This window comes from Odocoileus virginianus, chromosome 10 (assembly GCF_023699985.2).
Source record: "Odocoileus virginianus isolate 20LAN1187 ecotype Illinois chromosome 10, Ovbor_1.2, whole genome shotgun sequence".
NCBI classification, from domain to species: Eukaryota; Metazoa; Chordata; class Mammalia; order Artiodactyla; family Cervidae; genus Odocoileus; species Odocoileus virginianus.
The window spans coordinates 22006914-22018971 of record NC_069683.1 but is presented as its reverse complement, the minus strand read 5'-3'; the positions used below and the strand labels follow the sequence as shown (position 1 = coordinate 22018971).

Here is a 12058-nt window from a genome sequence, read left to right as displayed (position 1 = left end):
TAAGGCCTTGATTAAGTAAAAAAAAAATTCAAGGGAATAGATCAGACATTTTTGGCTTTGTAGTGAAATCTTTGCCCACATAATTATTTTTTTGGATAAATTCTTAGAAATGTTGGCTGAAAGATATGCAAAGTGTTAATGCCTTTGAGTGAGTAAAAGTTTTAAGAAGATAAATTCTGTGTCTCTTAGGCAGAGGTCATGTCTTTTAACTTTCTCAATTTCTAGTTTTCCAGCCTAGCATGGTAGAGAACACACAGAAATCTCGCTGGGTGGAGTGTACTGCGTCAGTCCACCTTCCAGTCTTAATCGTTACATGTCCTTAGGAATGGGGAAAGGATATTTCCCTTTCAGGAACTGTGAGTAAGTTTCTGACAGAAAGATCCCTATTCTCCTTAGGCTTACAGTGTAGTAGGGAGAGATAACCATGGAAAATTAAAGAAAGGCAGTTGCAGATGACTTCAGTATATTTGGAGGAGAGAACAGGGTCGTGTTTCTAAGCCTGTGACCATATGAGATGGTAAGATGATGAGAGAGTTATGCAGCTTCAGTTAATATACACATTTCTTCCTTTGTTGGGGCGTGAAGGGGAGCTGGGGCTCTGTGGCTGGCTTTTGTTCTGACTTCAGCATGTCTTGGCACCACAGAGGAATTGGATTAATGACGGTAGTCTTTGGATCAAACTCAGTATTTGAATCAAGGGGGTGCCAAATGTGGAAACAGTCCAACTGTCCAATAACTGGTGAATGGGAAAAAAAGTCTATGAAGGTAATGAAATAGTTCTTGACTATAAAAAGGAATTAAATACTAATATGTACTACAATGTGAATGACCCTCAAAGATGTCATATTAAGTGAAGAAGCCAACTACAAAAGAGAATAGGTATCATTTATGTGGAATATCTAGGAAAGGCAGCTCTGTAGCTTTAAAAAGTAGATTAATGGTTGCCTGTGTTTGGCAGTAGGAATGGAGAGTGACTGCAAATGAGTATCTTAGACTTTTGGGGATGATAGAGATGATATAAAATGTGGTTGTGGTGATGGTTGGCAACACCATATGTTTATTAAAAATTATTGAATTATACACTTAAGTGACTGCTTGCTCCTTGGAAGGAAAGCATGACAAACCTAGATAGCATGTTAAAAAGAACAGACATCTCTTTGCAGCAAAGGTCTGTGTAATCAAAGCTATGGTTTTTCGTGTAGTCATGTATGGCTGTGAGAGCTGGACCATAAAGAAGGCTGAGTGCTGAAGAATTGATGCTTTCAAACTGTGGTGTTGGAGAAGACTTGAGAGTCCCTTGGACTGCAAGGAGATCAAACCAGTCAATCTTAAAGGAAATCACCCCTGAATTTTCATTGGAAAGACTTCCGTGGAAGCTGGAGCTCCATTACTTTGGCCACCCAATGCAAAGAGCTGACTCATTGGAAAAGACCCTGATGCTGGGAAGATTGAAGGCAAAAGGAGAAAGAGGGTGGCAGAGGATGAAATGGTTAGGTAGCATCACTGACTCAATGGACATGAGTTTGTGCAAACTCCAGGAGATAGTGAAGGACAAGGAAGCCTGGTGTGCTTCTGTCCATGGGATCACAAACAGTCTGGCATGACTTAGCGACTGAATAACAACAACACACTTAAGTGAATTCTGCAAATATACCTCAATGAAGCTATGGAGGTAGAGTTACTCTTCACGGACACCTGGATGCTTACCTGAGTTCTTCACTGGACGAGCATATAGCCTTGTGACTCTGGATCTGGCTGACAAACTTGGAGGGTCCTGCTTGTCATAATTATTTCCTACCAAGAAAATAAACCATATGTGTATAGACTTGACCTGGAGGTGGGCATGGCACCCAACTTCAGTACTTCTGCCTGGAGAATCCCATGGACAGAGGAGCCTGGCAGGCTGCAGTCCATAGGTTCACACAGAGTCAGAGGCGACTGAAGCGACTCAGCAGCAGCAGTAGCATAGACTTGAAAAGACTATGGTTTCTCCAGTGGTCATGTATGGATGTGAGAGTTGGACTGTGAAGAAAGCTGAGTGCGAAAAATTGATGCTTTTGAACTGTGGTGTTGGAAAAGACTCTTGAGAGTCCCGTGGACTGCAAGGAGATCCAACCAGTCCATCCTAAAGGAGATCAGTCCTGGGTGTTCATTGGAAGGCCTGATGCTGAAGCTGAAACTCCAATACTTTGGCCACCTCATGCGAAGAGTTGACTCATTGGAAAAGACCCTGATGCTGGGAAAGATTGAGGGCAAGAGGAGAAGGGGATGACAGAGGATGAGATGGTTGGATGGCATCACCAACTTGATGGACATGAGTTTGAGTAAACTCTGGGAGTTGGTGATGGACAGGGAGGCCTGGTGTGCTGCGATTCATGGGGTCGCAAAGAGTTGGACATGACTGCGCGGCTGAACTGAACTGAAAGACTGTGATACAAAACAGAAACAAACTTCCCAGATGCCACAGTACCCTACCTTGTACAGACAGTGTCACTAACAGGGGTCAGCCTGTTAGGGATTCTGGGAGCTCAGGGAAGCTGTGCTCACATATGCTGCATCTGCACCCACACTAGGTCAGCGCCCTTTTACAGCCTCGTAATGAAGCTGTTGGTAAGGTGAACTCATCTTATGGGATGATATGTGCAGCCTCTTGCACCACCGTGTGATTCATTTGACAGATAGCAAGCGTGCTGTAATACCTACCACCACCACAGAGACTGTTTTTTGTTTTGTTCTTTGTTTTTCTAGGGCATGCCAAATGAAATTAAGAGAATAGTACAGATTGCCGTGGAAAAATCAGGTGAACCTTCTGAGATATCTCGAGGGAGGAAACATAACCACTTGGAGACAGTGTCTTCATTTCTGTTATAGACACAAGAAGAACCCACTTTGTGAGCTCTTTTCTCCTTTCTTACCTCCCGTCACTGAGGCTCCCTTCACTTCTCGCTTGGATTGCTGCAGTAACGTCGTACTTTTCACCTCCAGTATCTAAAGCACTCTGGCGCACTCCATCCAGTTCATTTCCTTAGAGCATGGTCTAATTATGACTTCCTAGGGCCTTGGTATAGTGCAGAGTTTTTGTCAGGCCCTGTAAGTAGCAGGCCTTCCATGCATCACTCAGTATGTGCTCCTGTCTTCCTGGAGGTGTGGTGGGTTCTTCCTTGTGCCGTTCTCCCTCGGTGGGATAGCTCTGCGCAGGGCTCACCTGCTGAATTCGGGGCCATTTTTCAGAGTCTAGCTCAGACTCCCCATTCCTATGTGAAGTCCTCTGTGATTCTCCTAAACCAACCGTGACGTCACCCTTCTCTAACTCCGCATCCCCTTACAACCTCTCCTTTTGTTGTTTAGTTCCTAAGCCGTGTCCGACTCTTCCTGTGACCCCATGGCTGTAGCCCTCCAGGCTCCTCTGTCCGTGGGATTTCCCAGGCAAGAATACTGAAGTGGGTTTCCATTTCCTTCTCCAGAGGATCTTCTCCACCCAGGCATCCTTCCTGCGTCTCCTGCATTGGCAGGTGGGTTCTTTACCCTGAGCTACTAGGGAAGTCCATCCTCTGCCTTAGTTGTGTTCTAGCTGAGTGGTTTGCACACCTGGCTTGACTTCTTAGTCTGTAGACTCTGTAAGGGCAGGAACTGGGTCTCCCCATCTTGATCACATTGCACATATTTTATGCTCACAATATAACCTCTGGGTTGAATGAACTGCATAATTCAACTACCACTCAGCTTTTCTCCCTGAAAATAAACTTGCAGCAACTTTACATTCTCTTCACATTTTTTTTCTCCCTGTAAGCACCTAACCCTGGACATTGCAAAAATGTCAGCTTAACTGCTCTTGTGTCCCTCATCTTGGACTTTTGACACACTTCCCCCCCCCCCCGAGCTAGCGTTGTGCATTTGTGTCCTGGCAGCTTGAGAGCTCTGACTATGAATAATGAGTCAGTTACCATCCAGCCTCGGGGAAAGCACAGTGATCTCTGGCTGGCCAGTCTGAGGCAAGTCCCTCCTCCCGGCGCCCTTTCCAGTGAAGAACTTGAAACAGTTGGAATTCAGAGTGCTGCAAAGGGAATTTAGGCAAAACCGTTGTCTGCTGAATTTAGCTGCTTTGGATTTATTCTGATTTATGACTGATTGGCTTTTAAATTGCTTATTTAATCCTAATGACTCTTGCTCCAGGGGAGGCCAGATACCAAGGAACACGTGATCAAGAAGCAGTGGAGTGAGGTAGTTTGGCTGGGCAAATGAAGAGCAGATATTGTCCAGAGAAACATTGCTCTAGGCTAGGAATGTGATGTGAAAGTCACCCCCCTGATTTTCAAAGTACCCGACCTTGTTATAAGCATGAATGCTTATCTCCTGCACTCTTGGCAGAAGGCTTTATGCAGCTTCCCAGGGTTGCACTGAATTTCACACCCCCCCATGAATTTTTCTTCCTCATGGCAGCGTATTCAATATCACTTCATGACTGGGAACATGCTTTTGATTTATATCGCTGTTGACCATGGTGCAGAAAAACAGACCCTTAGGAGTTGCCAAGAGAATTAGATCATGAATTCTGATGTTGGTGGTTGGGTTGATCTCTGAAAACTTTCTCAGAAGCCTAAATTTTCTTCTCAGCTCATGGACACTAGTCCAGCCTTTGAATGGGAGAATTTGAATTTTTAAAAATTGCTTTCAAAACTGAGTTCTCTGAAACAGATCACTTTCATCTGGAAGATATACAGTCTATTTATGATAGGTGTTTAATTTATCAAGGTATCAGTAGTTTCAACCCTTTTCCAGGAGTGTAAACTTTTTCTTTGGCCTGAAAATAGACACAATAGGTATAGTTAGTAGCCTTGTAAGGAAAATCTGTTGGAAGCTTGTCTGTTTGGTATCAAAAGAAAATTGAAATTCCACTGCTTCAGAATAATGAAACTTTTAGGGGGAAAAAAAAACAACCTTTGTTTCATGTATATTGAAGTTTTGACTCAGAAATACCCAAAAGAAACGCTCTTTCAGGTCTCAAAACCTACTTGTTCTCTGAAATATTGCTGTTATATTTCTAAAGTGTATTATGTCTGACACTTATTTCAAAGCAAGAAACATTAGGGATCAGATGAAAGGGTGGAAAAAGACTCTGATGAAAAACAGAAGCAGAAGAATATGAGACACACACTTGGATGGGATGTTTGGATCGCCACCAGAAGCCCTCTGGGAGGCAGCATCTGGCACTCGAATCAGGCTCTAGGCCACTTTAGATCCTGGGCTGTGCCATCATCTGCCATTTTGTCATGATCATATTGAAAAGGAACTTTTTCCCTATCTTATTCTGCCCAGAGATTAATGTTTTTGCTTTTGTTTTTTAAAATGATGAAAGCCGTTGTAAGAAGCACTTCAGAGTCTTTGGAGTAAAGTAGTATGTATTCTTGTGAAACTACTTTCAAGGTTTAGGAAGGAGTCTTCACGTGTAGGTTGACTCAGACAGAGAACAAGTTTTTTTCCTGCATCTTTCAGTATTTTAAAAGTGAAAGCTCTATGTGTACAATAGGAAGAAGTTTTAAAAGAGTGAATGAGAAGTTTTGTTCGATCTGAGACCTGAACAGTCGTTCCACATCAGCATCAGAAACCAGGACTTCATTATATTTTGCTCTTTATTTCGAAGGAGTTTCATCTGGCTATCTGTCAAATAACCTGGTGTTTTATTGGAAATGGCAGAGTAGTACACTGAGTGATTACGGGAACAAATAAAACTTGTCTTTAGAGAGCATTTGTTCTTCCCAGACATCACTGTGCTTTTCAAATATGTAAGTCAATAGATTATTACAGTAGTGTTGTGCTGAGTACACAGTATTTTCTCTGGAAATACTAGACTTAGGTTGTGCTAGACTTAAAGGATGTGCTTCACAGGTGCCAAGTGCAAAGAATCTGCCTGCCAATTCAGGAGACGGAAGAGATGCCTGTTCCACCCCTGGGTGGGGGAAGATCCTCTGGAGAAGAAAATGGCAACCCACTCCAGTATTCCTGCCTGGAAAATTCCTTGGACAGAGGAAACTGGTGCGCTATAGTCCATGGGGTCTCAAAAAGTCGGACACGATTGAAGTGACTTAGCATGCACGCGTGCACTTTACTTCTGCTCCCCAATAGTACTTCTGTGTTAAACGTTCTATAGACAGCCCTACAAGTCTTAATTCTACCAAAGATGAGGTATTCAGAAACAAAGGATTCTGGCTACCTTGCACCAGGCTGAGATCATTAGAACAAAAGTCCCACTGATTTCAGGGGGCCTCCTCTTGCCACACCTCCCATCCCATCCCTGTAGGTCACAGAGCTCTGAGCTGAGCTTCCTGTTAGACAGCAGCCTCCCGCTAGCTGTCTGTTGTACCCGTGGTAGTGTATCTATGTCAATGCTACTGTCCCAATTAAGTTGCACATCACAGTAAGTGGTCAGTAAGGACTGGGTTCAAATCCCCACTTGGCTACTCACCAGCTGTGTCACTTTCAACAGGTTACTTAGGCTCTCTGTAGGCCTGAAAAATGGGGATACTAACAGTGCCTACCTCTACGGCAGTGGTGAGGTTTAAATGAGATTTATGAGGTGCGTATAAAAGACTGTCTGACACTCAAGTAAGCATTAACCCTTATTTATTTTAATATTACTGCTAATATTAAAAATAATTTTATGACTCAAACCATGACAACAGTGTGGTTTGACTCACTAGCTCTTTTACCTGTTGCTGTGATCCGTCTCCCACGTTTTAGCCTACTTTCGCAGCTGCCTGTGGTACATTTCCCTCAGTTTCCTCTGGCACCTCAAATGCAACTTGGGACAAAGGTTAATTTGTCCTCTCTCATCTGAATTTATCTCCCACATTTCTGTTAATGGCATCATGTTATCATAGTTTTCTCTTAATTTAGGATTAAATCTTAGACTCTTTTCTTATCCTAAGGACATAATCATGAATGTGCAAAGATTTAGTACAAAGGCACTTACTGTTTATAGTTTTAAATAGTTGAGAATAGGAACTGGTTAAATAAACTGTGTTAAGTATATACAGTGGAATTCTCTACAGTCATTAAAATTATGCAGAAGAATATGCAATAATATGGAAAAGATATTCTCAAGTTGACTTATAATATGGTATGTATAGTACAGTTCCATTTTTGTTTCAGGAGTTTATTTATGCATAGATAAAAGATGAGAAAAATAGTCACTGAAAAAATTGTTTTGCAGTGTTTCTATCTTGTAGGATTATGTTTGATATTCTAATTTTAATTTTTTTATCTTATAAATTTTCTAAAATCATCTATACATAGCTTCCATATTTTTATTTTTTTAATTAACTTGTTTTAATTGGAGGCTAATTACTTTACAATATTGTAGTGGTTTTTGCCATACATTGACATGAATCAGCCATGGGTGTACATGTGTTCCCCATCCTGAACCCCCCTCCCACCTCCCTCCCCATCCATCCCTCAGGATCATCCCAGTGCACCAGCCCTGAGCATCCTGTCTCATGCATCAAACCTGGACTGGTAATCTGTTTCACATATGATAATATACATGTTTCAATGCTATTCTCTCAAATCATCCCACCCTCACCTTCTCCCACAGAGTCCAAAAGACTGTTCTATACATCTGTGTCTCTCTTGCTGTCTCGCATACAGGGTCATCATTACCATCTTTCTAAATTCCATATATATGCATTAGTATACTGTATTGGTGTTTTTCTTTCTGGAAAAAAAAAAAAAAACCCTCAAATTTAGGAAAAAATAGAGATGGGTAATAACTAAGAGTCTTGCACATACTGTATTTTATTGACCTTTTAACACAGGCTGAGAACAATGCTGGATACATAGTAAGCTCTTGTTAATGTTTGTTGAATGGTGAATGAAATAGTGTTGTCTTTTATGCATTTTTAGAAATAACTTTATAGGCTAAGAGTACTTAATGCTTCAAGCATTCAGTTTGTAGATGTCCTTGAAAAGTTTTCTGTTGCTGTTTGGAAGAAAAATTCTCAATAAACACGAAATAAACTAGACTGGTTGTGGTGGGTGTTTTCTAATATTATGTAATTTATCATTTCAGATAATGTGACCAAAAGAGAAGCCTTTGGAACTAATTCTTCAGAAAACAATTTTACTTCAATAAAATTTACTCAGAGAAATGAACCAAATGATCACCATCTTAGGAATAAAGCCATGTTTCTTCGTACTTCATCACAATGTTCGGAAGAGGAGCAGGTATACCATAGCACATTTATAGAAGCAGAGAAAAAAAATTCATCATGAATTTAAAACAAGAGACTGTAAGAACATAAAAAACACTGGACAGTTGTTGGATCAGTAACTCACACTCCTGATTTTAGAAGGAGAGCCCCTGGATTACTTTACTGAAAGTCGTCATTACATTTCATGATTTCAACAGCCAACTTTTATGATAATATCAGGATCTGCCATCTACAGATTTTTCTTGTAATTATTTCTATATTTTAGCTTATCTTCTGTTTGGGATAAAAGAGTTCCTTTTTATAATTCTCCGTGTAAATGGAGTTTCTTTTACTGTCCTGGATTCAGCCCTTCAGACTTAAAGTAGAATATGTTAACTTGGTTTTTCCAAGAGTTGGTCAATAGATAAATCTCTTCCTAATCTTCAAGATTTCATTGACTATATTCACATTCTTTCTAGCTATGTTTTTTTAACAATCAAGGAATCCTAGTGGAAACTGTTCCATTTTTTCAAGCCATTTGAGTTTCTACTTTAAATCTCATGTGTCTTCCCTGTGATATCGTAGATAGAATTGTATATGAGATTGTGGTTAGACGTGTGTTTATATAGAGTGAAGGCCTATAATTCTTTACTTCTATAACTTATTCCAGAGAGACGATTAAGGGGCAAAACTTTTTTTTTTCCTCCAGAAGATTTCCTGTCTACTGGCAAACACTGGCAACTGGAATTACATTTTCTGTTGAATCTTTAACCAGCATGTGACAGGCAAAGAATTGTTTGACAGTACTTTTTCCTAATAACTTGAAAATGTTGTAGTAGCGTGCTCTGATTTGTCCTTTGGATGCTCGTTGGGATGGCGTGGGAGCCGGGGTGATGAGTGGGGAGTGTTCCTGTTTTACGCATGAGAAGACTGAGGGGAAGTATGTTACTCTAAGTGGCACTGTAGATGGGTCTAGAGGACAGGAGAAGGCAGACCTCCTGAAACCTACTCCCTGGCCACCACTGCGACTTAGCGAATCTGGTCACTAGGTGTGATGCTTCATCAAGCATAGCTAGTGAACAGAAACCGGAAGGGGAGTTTTGTGTCTGAAGGGTTACAAGTTCAGCTCCTTTATTTTCGGTTATTTCAAGTTCCCATCAATATGTCTTCAGTGGTTTTTGTCTTGTTTTTCAGATAATGATAGGTGACGGCCAAAAAGCTGGCAGTTGCTTTCAAGGTGATCTGAATCGAGCAGGGGAGGTGAAGGTAAGGCATGATTCAATTTTGTTCCATGGCCAAAACCCCCAAAAAGCACAGAAACCTCACAGGACTCATTTGCTATCTCCCATAAAAATTTGGAAAATTCAGCAGATTTTGTCCATATGATTTTTTTTTTAATGGTGTTTGATTTGAAAAAAAAAAGATGTTTGATTATCTTCAACTGTCTTGGTTGGCTGGGTTCTGGATCTTTCTTCCTCAAAGCTTTAGAAATGGAAGTGGTGCTTCAATAGAGAAACATATGACTCTTATTCCCCTGAACTTATACCATTAAGAGAAATGACAGTATAACAGATTCTCAAGTTTTAGTGCTAAACCATCATTTGGAAGATAAATTTTTGCTGTCACTTAGATGTCAAAAAATAACTGCAGTTATGTACTTACAAGCAATGGGAGCTACCATTTTTAATTCCTGTGTAAAAGCCATGGTCTGATAAGTAAAGTGGGGAAAAAAGACCTAGGCTGTGTTTTGAATTCCAATGATGAAATCTAAATTTATAATTTTACAGTATTTTGTTATGCACATGTTTTAGATCATAAGCGTAAAAGGCGTTTCGACATCCTGTCTTTGCTAGGTCTGCCAGTGGTGAAATCATTGTTTTAATTTACACTCTTTGATATTCACCTGAGATGAATCAATTCATGTATGAAGTGTTAACATTTTGTTAATCTAAAACGTCTCATTGTCAGCTTGCTATGGAAAGCAGTATTCCACATGGAATAGTTTTTGATTGAAATGCTGCTATTGTGTCTGTAAAGGTCATTTGCTCTGCTTTTTACCTTTGAAGTAATCTTCAGTTTTATTTGCTCGAAAGAGAACACTTGGTTTTTGGCCCTGCTCACCTTTCTTGTGATTACCTGGGGCAGGATGATTTTGTTTCGAATGAACCTTCTCTCCTGCTTTCTTTAGTTTCTTCTGTCTCTTTGGAGTTTAAAGTACATCAGACCCACCACCATCACTGGCCTGAGAAACAAAAGCAATAAAACAAAAACAAGAGACAGAGACACCGCTTTGGACTGTCTTGATGGTGGTATATATTTTGGGACAGAATCAGGAACAAAAACTTTTCAAAAACTCCCCAGACTGTGTTTTCTCTTTCAGCCTAGAGATCTTATTATGGTGCCTACAAAATCCAGGCCAACTTCTAAATTTACTGCTTCTTTCAGATGTTTCTGGGAAAGCACAGTGAACACAAAGAGCACTAGCTGGGCCTCAAAAGTTAATGAGGAAATTGGATTCAGTTGCTCACTTGAGTGTTGTAGAAATGGATTCATTGATTCTTAACTGCATTTTTCCCCCCCTAGGTCTGATTTGCATAAAAATGATATTAATCCTTTTCTAGGTAGACAATTTCCTTGATATAGAAGATTTAGACCTGGATGAAGAGATTAATCCCCAGCTGAGCAAGGGTATGTTTTCTGTTTCCTTTCTACACTGCTTGACCTCTTTCTAGAAACTACACTTAAGACTTTAGATAGCTTTTCTTTTCTTTTTTTTTTTCCGGGTGGGTGGGCGCAGGGTGCAATTCTTACCTCTCCTTTCCCTGAGATACAGAAAACCGGAGTCTTGCAGTCTCTTTTTTATTAATAAAGATTTCAGCTGAAAGGTCAAACAAAGCTTGTTGAAGGTTGTAAAGTCTTTGGTCTTAAAAGAAATAAAGATTTTCTTCCTACCATTTCCCGTTTACCGTATGATTGATTTTTGGATAATTGTCTCAAGTAGAACCATTTAAGTCAAACTCTTATTTCTTACAATTTCTGCGTCGTGCTGTAAATTGAGATTAGTTTCAAATGCTCCATAAAATACCAGTTCATTATAAACATTATGAGAGTTGGTCACAAAATAAACAAAAAAGAAAATCCAGATCTTTGCTTTTATAAATATTTATTAATATGTAAGCCAAACACTTAAAACTAATGGTATGTTGTGAATTTTTTTTTCTGGGCTGTTTTCCTACATAGGCTGGGCTGAGAGAGCCTGCTGTCCGCTGACATATATGTAGTCCATGACGTTTTTGCGGCCTTTTTCCTCTCCTGGTTAACATTTCTGTGTAAGCATAGGTATCCTTTAGTTGCTCCAAGGAGCTTTGAAATATGTTCAAAATTTGAGTTGTTTTGAAAACTCTCATTCCTAATTTAATATGCAAGAATAGCTCAAAATTAGTGTTGAGTGTTTCCATGGGGCAGTTTCCACAGGGGAGTGGGTTGGTGGTGGTGGTTGTTGACGGTCATTAGGTGCTCATTACTGTTGGAGAGGAGGGCTTCTTTCTGACCACACAGGGGTTAAAGTGCAGGCTGGAGCTGGTTTGTGGACTGCTGTCTGTAAATTGTCTACATAAGCCTCTGCTTTGGCTTCTCCGGTTCCCCCTGAATTTGAGAGGCTTTGGTAATTGGAAGCAATTAACATTTTTATTCTGCTTCCAAACATAACACTACTCCACTGAAGGGATCGTTTCTCAAGCAGTCTATTGACCAGCAAACTGCAGATTTTTCTCCCCCTTGGTTTAAGGGAGATGAGAGATCTAAGGGAATCACAGACTCCTGGGAGAGGTTCTCTTAACTTCGGTGCTTTAGGCGGCTCTGAATTTCTTTAT

General features: G+C 40.4%; 1 protein-coding gene across 5 annotated transcripts in view; it reads left to right on the top strand.

The window, feature by feature from the left end:
• The window catches only part of IFTAP (intraflagellar transport associated protein), a 63481-nt gene that overhangs the window by 33319 nt on the left and 18104 nt on the right, over window positions 1-12058 (top strand). For 3 of the 5 annotated variants that reach the window (XM_070473158.1, XM_070473157.1, XM_070473161.1), the window contains 4 exons: window positions 5887-6033; window positions 8066-8220; window positions 9381-9452; window positions 10808-10874. In XM_070473158.1, the coding sequence (XP_070329259.1) occupies window positions 5887-6033; window positions 8066-8220; window positions 9381-9452; window positions 10808-10874 (441 nt within the window). Of the gene's footprint in view, window positions 1-3410; window positions 3513-5886; window positions 6034-8065; window positions 8221-9380; window positions 9453-10807; window positions 10875-12058 lie in introns of those variants that run through there. The other 2 variants (XM_070473160.1, XM_070473159.1) reach the window with 2 other exon arrangements.